This window comes from Micrasema longulum, unplaced genomic scaffold (assembly GCF_059751315.1).
Source record: "Micrasema longulum isolate JH-2025_06_02 unplaced genomic scaffold, ASM5975131v1 h1tg002438l, whole genome shotgun sequence".
Classification (NCBI taxonomy): domain Eukaryota; kingdom Metazoa; phylum Arthropoda; class Insecta; order Trichoptera; family Brachycentridae; genus Micrasema; species Micrasema longulum.
In genome coordinates, this window is record NW_028279583.1 from 153857 (window position 1) to 171100 (window position 17244).

The 17244-nt window shown below is 33.4% G+C and overlaps 1 protein-coding gene across 1 annotated transcript in view; it reads left to right on the forward strand.

Moving 5' to 3' along the window:
- Positions 1 to 17244, forward strand: part of Hr3 (nuclear hormone receptor 3 ROR-beta) — a 65780-nt gene that overhangs the window by 34033 nt on the left and 14503 nt on the right. The window contains exons 4-7 of the mRNA XM_088240367.1: positions 6117 to 6279; positions 8737 to 9062; positions 11101 to 11577; positions 16786 to 16900. Coding sequence (XP_088096493.1) covers positions 6117 to 6279; positions 8737 to 9062; positions 11101 to 11577; positions 16786 to 16900 — 1081 coding nt within the window. The remainder of the gene's footprint in view (positions 1 to 6116; positions 6280 to 8736; positions 9063 to 11100; positions 11578 to 16785; positions 16901 to 17244) is intronic.

Consider the following 17244-nt stretch of genomic DNA (forward strand, 5'->3'; position numbering starts at 1 on the left):
AGAAGAAGGATAAAGGAAAGGAATAATATAAGACAATAAATTTAAGTAAATTTAGAAAAACATCTTCATAATTAATGACACATTTTAGTAAGAGCAGCAATATATAGATTTTATATACATATACAATATAAGTAATTAAAAGTAGTTTAAAAGTATAAAAACATGTCAATGCAGCAGAGATAAAAGAAAGAATAACAGGTATAGCAAGTAATCTTTAAAATTTGAAAAAGCAAAATAAGGAGAAGATTTTAAACCAAAGGTAGTGGGTAAAATTTCATTAAAGCGATTTTAGCAGTAATACAAATTTCAGTTGAGATCTTGGAGATCAGAGATCAAAGAGATTTTATATGGAAGAGGCTTGTATTCAGCATTGGAGGACAGAAGGCTGATGAAGAAGAATAAGAATATTACCTCATGTGATAAGTCCTTGTGACTTTGCGGTTGCCATATCTCCCTGGTCCTCATCCAGACTTCTGCATCCTGCCTCTAGCTGCATTCGCTCTAAGCTGTAAAAGGGACAAATGAAGGACATCTTAGGGTATCATACGTAGGTATTACCAGATGTCAAACGACCATGTTACACATGTCAAATTATGAATTAAACTACGTTTTATGCCTTGTAAACGATGCTTGTAATTTCAAATGCCCGTGTTATGCGTACTGTCGAATGGAAATATTACACAATATCGTAAATAATCGATACACAAATTAGGCAATGTCGAATGACCATGTTACGCGTGCGCAATATCAAACGCGCATGTTACACAATGTTAAATGTCCTTGTTTTAGTTATAATTATGTTTTCAACGCTTTGTTGTCGGAAGTTGAATTTCCATGCATTACACCATGAATTATCAACCTTGAATACCCATGTTATTCGATGTCGCCCATGCTATCAAATGTTTGCCGAAGTTACCTGATGTCGAATTTCAATGTTAGTCAATGTCGAACGCCCATGTTATCAAATGTCGGATGCCAATTTAAGTTGATATCGCATTCTAATTTTATTCACTGTCGAACGCATATGGCTCTTTTCTCACACGCCGCGCCAATCCACCCGGCCCGGCAATTTTCCGGGTACACCCTACAAAATGTGACACATTTTGTTTGCGTTTGTAGGATGAACCCGGTAAAGTTACCGGGCCGGGTGGATTTGCGTGGCATGTCTGAAAAGGGCCTATGTTATCAAATATTTATTTATTTATTTATACTTTTACATTGATTGTATTCTTTTTTTAATACAGAATAATGTTCCCTCACTGGGGTGTCCCGTGCCGAGGGAAACATTTTACAAAATGTGAAACATGCCTAACATTAGCTATTTAACAAAGTTAACAAAATAATAACAATAAAAAACGTAATTAATCCAATTAACCTAATTATAATTAATAAACAATAAAAATAAAAAAAATCATAAAAAACATAACCAATTTATATAGACCAATTTAAAAAAATTCATAAACAGTGCATACATTTTACATATTTGGCTTGATCCACTCATCGATCCGTTCGCAACCCACCTCCACTATCCATTTCTTAATAGCAATTTTATATTGTGAGAACTTACTAATTATCCTTATGGATTATGGAAGTAGATTGTACACTTTAACCGAGTAGTAGGCCAATCCTCTTTGACCGAAGGTTGTATTTATTATTTTTTTGCAGCATCAGGGTGGAGTATCTAGTAACTCTTGTATTTGTAACGGAAGGTAGAGAATAATGTTTACGTGCGTATAGTAACAAAGTTTTTACATAAAGTTGTTTTATAGATTTTCAAATATACCGAGGAAGCTAGTTCTGATTGATATATATAGAACACACACATTAAAATACTTTGTCGAACGCCCGTGTTATATAATATAGACACTGTGGAACGCTAATATTTCCCGCTATCGAATGCCCATATTATTTAGTGTCGAACATCTATGTAATCAGGTATCGAACACGCATGTTGTCATATGTCAAACGTCCATATAATCAGATGTCGAACGCTCACGGTACTAAATATGTCCTATGCCAATGTAATCTAGTATCGAAGTTTCATGTTACCGGATGTCGAGCGCCCATGTTAAGTTATCTACACTTCAGACAATAAAAGAAGGTACTTTTGACAGATTACAATAGTGTTGTGGCAGTATTTTTTCTTTCGATTTTTGATATCGATTTTGAATAATTTATCCGTCGGACGAGGTAAATAGAAACGAGTTTTCATGACTAAATAGCTTAATACGTTATATTAAGGCTGTAGTCGGGAAAAACGAACGCAAAATTAGGAAATCATACGATTTGCCATTTTAAAATGAAGGTTTTTTTTTAATCGGGCAATAATAAAAAAATAAAAACACATAAATTAGATAAAAACAATATGTTTTAAAGGTTTCTGTTAAAAAATATGCTTAAAAGTTTTATGTAACTAAAATATAATTACTTTTAGACCGGCAGATTACGCCATTTCAAATTTAGACTAAACTTAGGTATCTGGGATCTCAATAAAGTCCAAGTATTGAACAAAAATTTTACGTAATAATTTGAAGATAATACATTTAACATAAAAGTGGCCGCGGCCAAATTTAATTATTTTGTTTTTGAAAAAAAATACAAGCATTTTAAATCATATACATTTTTGTGACATTTTCCTTTATTTATACTTAAAATTATGCCTTCGGTAAAACTTAAAAAAAAAAATATTGAAATACTTTAGTTGAAGCTTTTTTTTACAGAGTTATATTATCTTATTTTGAAAAAAGAAGAAATCAGAAATACCTGTAAAACATATTGTTTATATCTAATTTATGTTTTTTTGTTTTTTTATTATTGCCTGATTAAAAAAAACATTCGTTTTAAAATAGCAAAATCGTATGATTTCCTAATTTTGCGTTCGTTTTTCCCGACTTCAGCCTTAACATATTAAAATAGAGATGAAGAACACGTGAAATGGCCCTTTACTTAGTAATAGAAGATTGGAAGGCAGATACAGATAAAAATAATTACATAATTTCAGTATTTTTAGACTTCAGAAGAGCTTTTGAAACAATAGATAGAGAAATAATCATTTTAAAACTTGAGAAAATTGGGATACAGGGAATTGCTTTAAAATGGTTCACAAAATATTTGAGTAATAATTATCCAACTACGAAAATTGGAGATATTCTATCTGATAGTCTTATGATTTTATTGGGAGTACCACAGGGATCAGTTCTTGGCCCTATACTATTTATTATTTACATTAATGACTTGGTGAAAATTCTTAAATACTGTAAAATAAGATCATTTGCGGATGATGCCCTGGTATATATTGCAGGAGAAAATTATGAATCCATAGTACATCAACTAAAATATGACCTTAAAACATCGAAATATGGTTGAAGAAAAATAAACTTAAGCTGAATAAAACTAAGTTTATGAACATAGGAAATAAAAAAATCCCTATTTCACCGACAATAGTGATGGATGAAGAACTATTAATGGACGTGAAAGAGATAAAATATTTGGGGATTATTATGGATTCTAGATTGACCTTTTCCCAGAATACAAGATATGTGACAAACAAGATAGCAAGGAAGGTTTCTCCTATGGGAAGAATCAGAAGATATCTAACTGCAGATTCGTGCAGGATGATTTATAACTCCATTATTGTGCCTCATATAAATTATTGTAGTAGGATTTTGTTTTTGGCAACTGAAGGGGAAAAAATAAACTTACTGTTATGCAGAATAGTATGAGAGTAATTTTGAGAAAAAAGAAATACACTAGAATAAAGTTGATGCTGAAATAAGCAACAATTATGACAGCACGTTAGCTAATATATAACTATTTGGCTTCGTATCAACAAGCTCAGTCTCAACATTAAAAAATCGAATTACACAACATTCGGTAAAAAGCGAGATATTTATCTCAATATCGCACTTGGAAATGATTATCTTCAAAAAACTGACGTGACAAAATATTTAGGAATCTACATAGATTCACAGCTCTCTTGGATTCACCATTTTAACTATGTTAAATCTAAAATCTCTTCAATCTTTGGTATAATGCATAGGTTTAGGGGAGTTCTTCCGATCTCACTTCGCCGCGCAGTGTACTTTTCAATGATACACTCTCATACGGTATATTTGTCGTGCATCTGGGGATTAGCCACAAAAAAGTGTGTATCAGAAATACAAGTAATACGAAATAGAGCTATAAGAAACACACGGTATACCAATGGAAACGCATGTCAAAGACATTTACAAGCTTACTGACATTCTCCCATTTTTGGTCATACCGTATTGTGAGATTGCAAAAACGGTGCTTCAAGGTGTGAATAAAGACTGACTAATATTGGCTATACCTTTAATCGTGACGTCCACCAGTATAATACGCGACAGCGTCAAAATATTCACGTACCTGGATCACGCACGACAAGGTATGGTCTAGGGTCTCTGCTATACCTTGCTTGTGGTGAGTACAACAGGCTACCGGAGTCCTATAGAACGTCAATAAATAACTGTATTCATTAAAAAAATTACTACTTGAGGAGGTACGTGGAGGGTGAAATTTAGTTTTAAGTTTTTTTTCCCTTAAACATTTCTTTCTTGCAATATGTAAATATATATATTTTTTAATTATTTTTATTATGGATTGTTTAAAGAATGGCAGGCAGATATATGATTTGTATCATATATTTGCTTGCTCTCTTATTTCAGTTTTTATGTACATATTATTTGTTACTTTATTATTATTTGTTTTTTTTTATTTTTATTTATTTTGTTTATTAAGAAAAACAACAGCAATACAAAAAAATATACACAACATTATAAAAAAAACATAAAATAAAGCCAAATCAGTTTTCCACATAAATACAATTATAAAAATCCAGTTCAGTTAAATATAATTTATAGAAGTGCATGTGTGCGAGTTTTTTTTTGTGTGTGAGGATGCGTGTGTAAAAAAGTGGAGTGTGGTTTTGGTAAGTATGTGAATATGTGTGTGATTGTATATGGGTGTGAGGGTAGGTTTAAGGACAGGGTAAGTGTGTATTTGATATGAGTGAATAGAAACAATTTAAAACTATAATGTAAAAATATATATTTATATATTTTTTATAACGAAACATAATTTTTTTCAAATAATAGTTTTTTAATTTTGGTTTTAAAAGTGAATTTACTGCAATTAAATATGTCTATGTTATTGAAAAATAAATTATAATTACGCGTCAAGCGAATCAGAGGAGAGTTCTGTGCATAGTTGGTGCGAACTGTGGGTACATGGAAAAGAGATAGATTCGTGTGACGGGTGCGGTAGCCAGGTACGTTAAGGGCCAACTCAGAAACCAGAACAGGACTATCAAGACGTCCATTAAGAATGTCATGTAAAATATATTGCTATATTATTATTGTTAACATACCTATATGTGAATATTTTTCCGTCCCAAAATAAGTTTGTTGTAACTCCTGGGAGTACAAAAAAAAATTGTATGATTTAATAAATAAAAAAAATATTTTAATGTAATGTTTTTTGTTCATAAAATGATTAATGGTTATACCTCAAAAGAGTTGACTCAAAAGGTTTTTTCTAATCAATGTGAACATGTATATAAAACTAGAAATAAACACGACTACATTTCGTAGGAAAACAACTACACAGAACTCGTTGATGCACCGAGCTGTAAAGTTATATTTTAAGGAAATACCATTAGAAATAAGAGAGCAAAAATATATTATTTCATTTAAATGTCAGTTAAAAAATCATGTGTTTAGGATAAGTTAGTTTTTAAAAAGTAATCTTATTCGTGTTAGCTTTATAGAAGTTTTCTTTTTAAGTGTACGTATATTGTTTATAAATGTTAATAATTAGTATATGTTTTAATAATAATTAGATATAAGTTAATATAAGGACATTCATTTATTATGTTTGTACTATTTTAAGACAAAATAAAATAAAATAATAAAATAACACATTTTAGAGAAGGTAATATAGAAGTTTAAATTCACTCATAATATAATGTTTTTTCCGGCGCTCACACGTGGAATTATTGTTACGCGGAGTGCGCTGGGAAGGATACGTGGGAGGAACAGATTAAGATGAGAGTTGGTCCGAACTTTACCGAATTGACATGTTCCCATTCGCCATTCCAGCCGTGAAGTTCGGCCGCATGTCCAAGAAGCAGCGCGAGAAGGTGGAGGACGAGGTGCGCTTCCACCGCGCCCAGATGCGCGCGCAGACGGACGCGGCGCCCGACAGCAGCGTGTTCGACCAGCAGACGCCGTCCAGCAGCGATCAGTTCCATCACTACAATGGGTAATGTGACCTTTTTCATATCGTATCGTATCGAATTTTTACAATCGTTTCATGAACATTCGACATTTCATCAATTTGAGAAAGTTTACAAAATATGTTTTATGAATATTCGTTTTTTTGTAAAATCATGAAATAAAATCTTTTGATTATTTATTGTTCATTAAGATATCTTTATACATATAACTCCTCTGTACGTGTGATGTCACTGAACGCCTCCTAAACGGCTTAACCGATTTACGTGCGGTTTTCAGAGAAATATAGATGTTTGCGCTGAACGTGTTCGTAGATATTAAAATCTTCAATTTAATATGTAAAAAAGAAGTCAGGAGCATAAATATTTTATTCACCTACATTTACAAAAAAATGGAAAGATGTTGTTTTTTTGCGAATAAAAAAAGTTTGATTTTGAATGTTTACAAACAGTATTTGTTTTTGTGGATCTCAATCAGATTCTTTCCTTAAATTTATTTTAATTTTTACCCATTTATTTCTTTTTACTGGATTTTTAGTAATACTAAAATAATATTAAATTCAATACATTTTAAAAAATCGTATTCCTACGTAAGTACACCCCTCTGTTGGTGAGGTGACCGGAGTATGACATTTGCAAAACGAATGCCATATTTGAAAAAATATTTATTTTATGTTTTGGAATACCCGTATAGAATTTCTAAAAAAATGCATTTTCACATTTTTTATTTGATTTTTTTGTTGCTTTTTTTTACATAAGCATTTTTTAAACATTCATTTAATTCCCGCCAAACTGCAAAAGCAGTTTTTTGCAGGGATTTATTTCTTTAAATATTTAAGTAATACTAACATATTACTACAGAGATGAAGAACATTTAAGAGAAGGTAATATATAAATCTAGGCACCTACAAGGTTTATGACCTGTCATTGGCTGGTTTAAGTGGCAACTTTACACACTGTGTAACATTCACCATTCTGCCCATATTTGAATATCTATATTCCTTCGATTCTTTCATCTGTTGATGTTTGTGAAGTAAAGAGCTGAAACCTTTATTTATGCGGGTGAGATTCATCTAATTGAATTATTTCACATACATACTAGGCAACGCCTGAAAATGTTATTTTTTCAATTTCTATACTTCTTCATGGACCAGGTGGACAGTGTGTTAAGTGGCCACTTAAACCAGCCAATGACAGCTCATAAGCCCTGTAGATGCCTAGACTTCTATATTACTTTCTCTTAAATGTTCTTCATCTCTGTTGTAATATGTTAATATAAACAGCTCCCCAGGGAGTTGAATCTAGTCGGTCTACAAAAATTTGGACAAACTCAAAATATTGTTGTTTAAGTAATATAGTATAAGAAAATCTTTAATATATCTTAAAAAAAAATAAATTAAAGTATATGAAGTCCTTTTTGATACCGAAATGTATTAAATAATAATAAACAAACAAAACTTTTGTAAACACTGTTTTTAACTGTTGGGTTTTATTTTTTTTTACACACTAAACTTAGAATTTAAGAAAATGATTTTATAACAAATTCAACTCTATTTTTTTATATTTCACTTTTTATTTCGTCTGGGAGTCTAATAACTATGCGTGGAAGTGTATAACATTCTCCCAATTAAATTTTGATAAAATCATTTGTAATTAAATTTATGAACGACTTGATAAATTTGTTGCTCTAGATATAACGGATGGCAGTGGCCTCTACCGATTTTTATGTTTATCATCGTTCGTCTTCGTTTTTATTCGAGACACAAACCAGAGTTTGTTAAAGTTTATTAATTTACATCACAGATGTCACTTTGTAAATATCTATTTAAATTTAATTTAAAACGCATAGAAATTAACATCCGTCAATGCATTCTTTATATCTTGTACCATTCATATTTTTAAACAATTTGTAAATAAAATATATGAACACTGTCTTTATTATTAGAGCAGACATAAGAGTATGTTTATGTGTCTACTTCAATATCCAAAATAAATAAAATGCAGAATCTTATAATTTGATTGATAAAACAAAAATTAACTAAAAATTTACACCACACTATGAAGAGAGGAGAGGAGAGGTGATGGGAAGGAAATAAGGAGGAGAAAGGAACAACTCAAACATTTAAATAGTGACATTTTAATCTTGATTTAAATGTAAACAAAGAAGACGCGTCTCTCACATTAGTAGGTAGATTATTCCACAGTCGAGCAGCTACTACTGTGAAAGAGTAGGCAAGAGATTATTAGATAGAAATTAGAGCCGTGAATGGGTATTAAAAGTATTAAAAAAGTTATTATTTGCTTGTATCACAATAGCCTATGTCTATTTTAGTAATTTCATAAATTTAATAACATCAGATTGGATTATTATCATCATTTATATATAATACGAGAATTTTGAAAATATCGGTCACCCCTGAGAGCCTCCCATTTCTCAATCCAAAACATCTACGTAACCATTTATGTCAATGTTTGTTTTCTTGCAGTTACGCGTACAACAGTCTGGGCAGCCCGTACCAGTACGCGGCGCCGTGCGCGGCGGCCGGAAGCGCGGGCGGCGCGGGGCACGCGCCCCCTGCGCCGCCGCCCGCGCCCCCGCAGTACGCGGACATCTCGGCCGACTACGTGGACAGCACCACGGCCTACGAGCCGCGCCCGCCCAGCATACAGGACGGAGACTTCCTAGCGCACGGTGAGAGATGGAAGATGTGGCTGTTCGTGTGTTTTTGGGTCAGACGAGAGAGTCGACTTGGCTTTACATGTGTTTTAGGATCAGACGAGAGAGTAAACTTGGTGATACAAGTGTTTGAGGGTCAGACGATAGAGTAGACGTGACTATACAAAGAGTATTAAGATCAGAAGATAAGAGTAGATTAAGTAGACTAAATAGTAGATTTGACCATACAAATTATTTTAGGATCAGACGACGGAGTAGACTTGGTTTTACATGTGTCTTAGGATCAGACGATACAGTAAACTTGGTGATACAAGTGTTTTAGGGGAGCGTAGACGTGACTATACAAAGTGTTTTAGGGTCAGACGATAGAGTAGACGTGACTATAGAAAGAGTATTTAGATCACGAGATAAGAGTAGATGTGACTATCCATGTGTGTTAAAGTCAAATGATTGAATAGATCTGACAATACAAATTGTTTTAGGATCAAACGAAGGATTAGACTTGGCTTTACATGTATTTTAGGATCATACGATATAGTAAACTTGGTGAAACAAGTGTTTTAGGATCAGAAGATATCGTAGACATGACTAAGGAAAGTGCTTTAGGGTCAGACGATACTATAGAAAGAGTATTTAGATCACGAGATAAGAGTAGATGTGACTATACAAAGTGTTTAAGAATCAGATGCTAGAGTAAACTTGACTATACTTGTGTGTCAAAGTCAGACGATAGAGGAAATTTGACTATTTTTAGGATCAGACGAAGGAGTGGGCTTGGCTTTACATGTGTTTTAGGGTCAGACGATAAAGTAGACTTTGTTTTGCATATGTTTTAGGGTCAGGCGACATAGTAGGCTTGACTGTACACGTGTTTTTGGATCGGACGATAGAGAAGACTCAGTGATTCAAGTATTTTATTATCATACGGGATAGTAGACGTGACTATACAAAGAGTATTAAGATCAGAAGATAACAGAAGACTTGCTGAAGCGTTTAAGAATCAGACAATAGAGTTGACTTTGCCTTATACTCGTATGTGTTTTAGGATTAGACGACATAGTAGACTTGTCTATACACGTGTTACACAAAAAAATGGTTTTTGCGAGGAATTCAGTACTATGAAGAAAAGTAATTTCGCCTGAGTTCGATAGGGATCGTGTTAGGATCTGTGTTAGGATTTTGCCGGTAGTGTCTTGATGATTTGATGTTCCACTGTGATTTGTTATAGATCTGTTGATTGAGTGCATGTTGTATAGGGCAAATTATTCTAATGTTTCCTATATGTATTTGGGTTTCGTGTCGTTTGATTGATTTGTTTGTATTACTACGTTCTTCTTCCTTTCCGATGCGGGATCTGGAGCATGCGGCCGCGGTCTCAATTTGGAACTAACACTGTATTCCTCCACTGTAATACTGGGAAATTAGAAAGGGGTGATTGTGCTGACCATGTGTATTTGATTGATCACAAACTGACAAAACTGCAGTGAGGGGTACAATGAAAGTTTTTAAAGTTTATTTGTTTTGTTATTTTCGCGGTTTGATTGTAAAGAAATATTAAATTTTCGCTTAATTAGTTTAAAAAAAAAAAAAAATTGATATTGATATGCGAAACTGAAGAAAGACTCAAGTCTTTATGAACAGTTTCGGGAAAGGGGTGGATGCTTTCATTGTATACACGTGTTTTAGGATCAGACGATATATTAGACGTGACTCTACAAAGAGTATTATGATCAGAAGATAAGAGTAAATGTGCTGATGTGTTTAAGAATCAGATAATATAGTAGACTTTGCCTTACATCTGTTTTAGGATCGGACGATAGAATAGACTTGGTGACACAAGTGTTTTAGGATTAGACGACATAGTAGACTCGCCTATACTTGCATTTTAGGATCAGACGATATAGAAGACTTGGTTATACAAGTGTTTTAGGATTAGATGATAGTATTAATGTTTCTAATTACAATTAAGGATAGTAAAAAGTATGTTAAGAAGCATAAAATAAGGGTCAAAACCAAGATAATTAATTGCCTTCACTCTCAAACACTAAATTGTTGAAACATAGAAAAAGAGGAACTGATCTGTTGTGTTTTTATCTAAGGATGGATGCTTAGATGTATCCGAAAGATGGTAGTATTTAAAAATATAAAAATGTCGTCCGTGTTATATGTCATTATTTGGCAGCAGAAGTGAAGACGCAGCAGCAACAGCGATTGTCGAACGTCATCCAGACGACATCGTCCCAGCAGCAAACGCAGCAGACTCAGCAGCAAGCGACGACCATCACGCTGAACGACATTCGTCTGTCGCGCGTCACCAGCAACCAGCAGAGCGACTACGACAAGTACGGCAACCCGGCGCAGCTGCAGAAGACGGTCATCGCCATCAAGCAGGAGACGAGCATGAGCTCCGTCGACAACCTGGTCGCGAGCTACGTGGACTCGACGACGTTCCTGAACTCGCCCGCCGGGAACCAGAACGGCATGGGCTCGATGCAGGTGCCCCTCGGCAGCCTGAGCCCCGACGACCTGACCGGGGCGTCCCACCACCAGGCCAGCGGGCTGAGCATGAGCGCGATTTCTGGGATGGCCATGGTCAACCCCGTCATCGTCACGACTAACCGACGGAATCTGGCGTCGGACGATTTGACGAGTGAGTGGAAAACAACAACTCAGTATGGATTGAAATTTTAAATTTTAGTTGCATTTTCAACTTTTTTTTGTAATTTTTATTTATTTTTGTAAAATTGTCGGCAGAAATTAAAATCATCAAACCCTAATAGGACTAACAGAAAAGAAACAGTTTTGTGTAAACAGCAATAAATTTTTACAATTCACTTTCTAATTCTCGAAGCTAAACTGGCAGTGAACAACGGAGTTTTAGTCCCAACACTTATGTATGGAAGTGAAACATGGAACTGGCAGAGGAAGGATGAAAGCCGAGTGAACGCGGTTGAAATGCGATCTCTTAGACGAATGTGTGGGAAATCAATGTATGACAGGGTTACGAATGATAAAATCAGGCGAAAGTGTAAATCTGAGACAAGTATAATTGATAAGATTAAGAAAGGGTCTCTGAGATGGTTTGGTCACGTAGAACGAATGGACGACGAGAGAATGGTAAAACAAGTATATATGGCAAAAATGAACGGCAACGTTAGACGAGGACGATTAAGGAAGACGTGGCATGATCAGATAAACCAAAATCTTAAGTCTGGTCATGTCAAAAGCAGACAGAACCGAAGGGCATGTATGACAAGATGTATGAATGTGGAAGAGGCTAGGAGTGTATGCCAGGATAGACGTGTGTGGCGGTCCATTCTCTCTGCCTAACCCTACGGGGAAATGGCGTGATGGTAGTAGTAGTAGTAGTGCTTTCTAATTACCTAAAAAATATACAAAATATATACGTACTTAAAAAACACCTAAATAAATCAGTTCTTACAGCCCGTGTGACGAGTGATATGTGATGTAATTATGATGGATGTTTGTTACCTACTAAACATCGGGTTATGTCGACTGCCTAGTAGGTTCCACATAAATTGCTAAATATTTATCCGCGTTGATGTCGTTCCGTAAAAATCGTCTCGTGAGAACGTTTTTTACTTTACGCTCGTTTTAGATAAATCTTCAGACTAACATGGTATGCGTAGTGCACAGATAGAGTAAAATATTGTACTTACAGTTTATGATATTTTATTAATACAAAAGATACAATATATAAACATAACTAAACTTAATATAATAGCGAATGGAGATACTTAAAAATAACTTAAGGAATCTAATTTGTAAAATGTAAAATAAAGCAGTTAAGAAAAAGTATGAAATCGTAACAATTAAAATTAAATCAAGTTTTTGTCTAAAGAACGTGTGTCACCGAACACAGCCAAAACGCTTCTCGTCCTGTCCGTCGCTCGGACCTGGCGCGCGACGTCGCGTGTGACGTTTATAGTGTTGCCACATTATTTTATGGACTTTTTATTAAAACTATTGTGTTATTATATATAATATCCCCTCATATCAGCTCTTTTGCTGATTTGGAATATTTTGTACAAATAAAATATGTAATGTAATGTAATATGTAAAGTTTAAAAGCCTCGTATTTTGTCATGAATAAATAATTCGAAATCTAATCTAATAAGTCTAATCTAACCAAAAAATTCGAATGAGGAAGTTTATTGTTTTTTTAAATATTTTTTTATTTGTTAATAGACTATCAAACTAAGCCAAAAAAAATATTAAAATTTTTATATATCGTATTATCAGCGCTACAATTTTTTAAAGTTTTGTATTTCTGAAATAACTCCGCGTGTGACGTCAGAGGTTCTTTCCCGGTTCTTCTCGATCAGTTTTTCCCATTGGAAGTCTTCCATAACTCTCATATCATTTGTTGATTCATATGAACCAGTGATGCAATCAAAGTAGTTCGTTTTTATTAAAATATTTTTTATTAATTCTTTCGTACATTTTCATGAAACTTTGCCGTACAATTTAATGCTCCAATTTTTACCGCGCGCAAGAAAACATTTATTGTATCCAATTTCCCGTAGGGCTTAACTTCTTCATTTGCATCTTGTGATGCATATGGCACTACATTGGAAAAGTACATGCAGTGTATATCGATCATTTGTTACAGGAAAGTAAGGTGATCAGTCGGTACCTGAATCGTGAAACTAATCATCTTATCTTCACGTAGAAAATGATCGAGGTACGCTAAATCTGGTGTTCCAATATAGTGCCTTATGCACCGATGGATAGGGTATAATGACGTCAAAAATAAGATTTATGGATTTTGCATATTTCGACAGAAATGAAGAACTTTTTTAAGAATAGAATTTACAGGGCTTTTAAATGATCAAATATGGAGGCTCATTTCTTCAATTCTTCTAGCTGTTGATTATTAAAACTATGTTTTTAATTCCTGCCCACAATGTATCATTAGATAATCAATTTTTGTTTATTTATAATTTATTTTAAATTAATTATAATTCTTATGACGATTTTTGCGCACTGTCCGCCTTTTTTAGTTTTTTAAATGTAGGAGAAATATTATTTTATCTACACTATTTTATGTTCGTCCAATTTTTGTACACAAGGGCTGGATTCAACGCCCTAGGGATCTGTTGACATTTACATATTACAACAGAGATGAAGAACGATTTAGACAAAGTGGTATAGAAGTCTAAGCATCTACAAGGCTTACGATCTGTCATTGGTTGGTTTAAGTGACCACTCTACACACCGTGTAACTTTCACCATTCTGGATATGTTTTAACGTCTATATTCTTTCAATTCTTATTCAACCAGCTGGTCCAAGAAGAAGTATAAAAAATTAAAAATATTTACTCGCGTTGCACCTATAAAGGTTTCAGCTCTTTAACTTCACAAAGATGGAAAAATTGAAGGAACATAGATGTTCAAACATAGGCAGAATGGTGAATATTACACGGTGTGTAAAGTGGCCACTAAAACCAGCCAATGACAGGTCATGATCTCCGTAGATGCCTAGACTTCCATATTCCTTTCTCTAAAGCGTTCTGTATATCTTTTGTAATATGTTGATTATTTTGTCTGTCTCGTAGTGTAGTGGTTAGCGAATAGGATTTTAGTGCATGAGGTCCTAAGTTCGATTACCGACTGGGTCAAAATAGAAATAAAGAAAACAGTATTGTTATGTTACTTTTTTTGTATAAATAAATATGATTTTTAAAGAAGGGGATGCTTATCAGAGAAATTAAGGATTTACTCCATTTTCAAATTAAAAAAAATATTTTTGAAAAAAAAACAAGATTTAAAAAAAGTTTACCATGAGGAATATGTCGCCCTCTTGGTGTAACGGTCAGCGCGTTTGCCTACCATGGAAGAGGTCTTGGGTTCGATTCTCGACTTGGTTGATATGAAATGTTTATTTAAAAGGGTGTTTTTACAATATAATATTTCATAGTCCCTGGACACCTGAAGCGTAAATCTGATCATGTTAACTTCATGCAACAAAAATGATCAAGATACGCTGCGATTGGTGTACAAATGCAGTGCCCTATGCACCATTAGGTGCGGAAAGGGAATGATAATGATTAATATTGATTTTAAACCAAATGCGCCATCTGCATTTAAATATCTGTTGTATTAGAAATTAGAGGGTTGTGTATATAAAAAAAAACAATAGTTTGAGAAAATGTAATCTGTGTATTATTTTTTATTTAAGTAAATTTTATGTTTAATATTTTGTGTTCTTTGTAATAAAAATAATAAATTGGTTTGGCCTTGACAATTGTGACGTCAAGAGATTCGTGACGATGTTGTATTTAAATTTAAACGATCACAAACAAACTTCAAAATTTAACCGAATCGTGACGTGTTAGTGGCATGTCAAATTCAATGAACGTTTAAAATATTTTTTATGTTTACTACTAATAAGTACATTTTTTTTTTGCTTTACAGTATTTTATAGACCCATATCAATTAAAAAACATAAAAACAAATATGATATTTCCATATTAATACTTAAATTACGTGCTTGCAACGCGTTCTCTACCACCACAAAAGCGTTCAGAATCCTTATTCTTACTCTTAGTGGTGGGGGTCAGTGCTATGCAAGCTCCTGACGTCACTGCGACCTGTGTAGATCTATTGTGACGGGTCCCCGTGAAAAGTTCTCGCCCTCCGAGCCCAGGTCCATAAAGAGTCGGGCTACGTGTGGAAGACGAGAGTTTAAATTTTTCTAAATTTCCCCCTCTAAGCCCAGATCCGTAAAGTATCAGGCTATAAGATAGGGGGCGAGCTCTTTAACATCCTCAAGTTTGACCAGTGGTCCCCCGAGGGTTCAGAATACTGGCCCAATTCTTAATTTCATGAAGTTTTATATTAATTGTTGTTAGGAGGCCAACACATATTCTTGTTTGAATTGTTATTATTAACATTTTTTTTTATTCATTGTAATTTGGAGATCCTCATCACTTTTTACTCTGTTTTTTACTATGTTTTTTAATATGTATTTAATTATGTTTTTTACTACGTTTTTTTTACTATGTTTTTTTTAACTATGTATTTGTACTATGTTATTTACTATGTTTTTAAATATGTACTTTACTATGTCTTTTACTATGTTATTTTACCATGTTTTTTCATATGTATTTTACTATGTCTTTTACTATGTCTTTTACTATGTTTTTTACTATAATTTCACTACCTTTTTTTTTAATTTTTTTTTTTTTTTTTTGATTGACTATGTATTGATTACTGTTTTTATATTTTGACTGTCTTAAAAAGGGGTTAAAAACCCTAGTTAGACAGTCAAAGCAACTTTGTTTAAATGTACATGTATAATATTTTTATTTTCTTTTATTCAGGAAACATACAGTACAGTTACAAAGTTTAATATTTTACACAATTAGACTTAATTCTAATGGACCAGTGAAGTTTCCATATTAAAAAGCAATTATATGTAAGGTTAATTATGAAAGTATAAAAAAGAAAAGGAAAAAGAAAAACATAAATGAAAGTTGTTTAAAAATTTAAATGTAAGTGAAAAAATATATCGTGGTGTAATGGTCAGCGCGTTTGCCTACCAAGCAAGAGGTCTCGGGTTCGATTCCCGACATTTATTATTTATTTATTACATTATTTCATAGTCCCTTGACCGGTACCAGAAGCGTGTCAGAAGACTGGTCATTTTATCTTCATGTAACCAAAAAATGATCAAGATACGCTGTGATTGGTGTACCAATGCAGTGGCCTATACACCATTAGGTGCGGAAAAGGAATGATGATGATGATAATAATATATGTTAATAAATATAGAAATTATGTATTTTTTATTTTGCGTATGTTGTTCACCTTTATTTTTCTTGTATTTTTCTAGCGGAAGGCCACATAAGCGAAGTTTTGGTGAAGACGCTAGCTGAGGCGCACGCCAATACCAACCCCAAGCTGGAGTATATTCACGAGATGTTCAGAAAACCACAAGATATGTCAAGGTAATTAGATTTCCATGTATTTTAATAATCTTTATTTATAAAAGGCAATGTTCGTATGAGTGTCATCGATAGACTGAAACTACGTGCGGTTTTTAGCGAAATGTAGATCTTTGTCATGAGCATATTTATAGCTCTTAGTATCTTCAATTTATTAAGTCAAAAAAAGTTAGGAGCGTAAATTTTTTTTTTCACCAGGGCTGGTATTCCAAACGCTCTCGCGGTCGTATTTTTAATGTAAATACACGAGAAAAAATGTTTTATTTTGTATCTTTCTTTCTTTTTAATAGGCCTTTAAGAAAAAAAGTGCCAACGTTAAAACGCTTAAAAATTTAAGTAAATCGTAA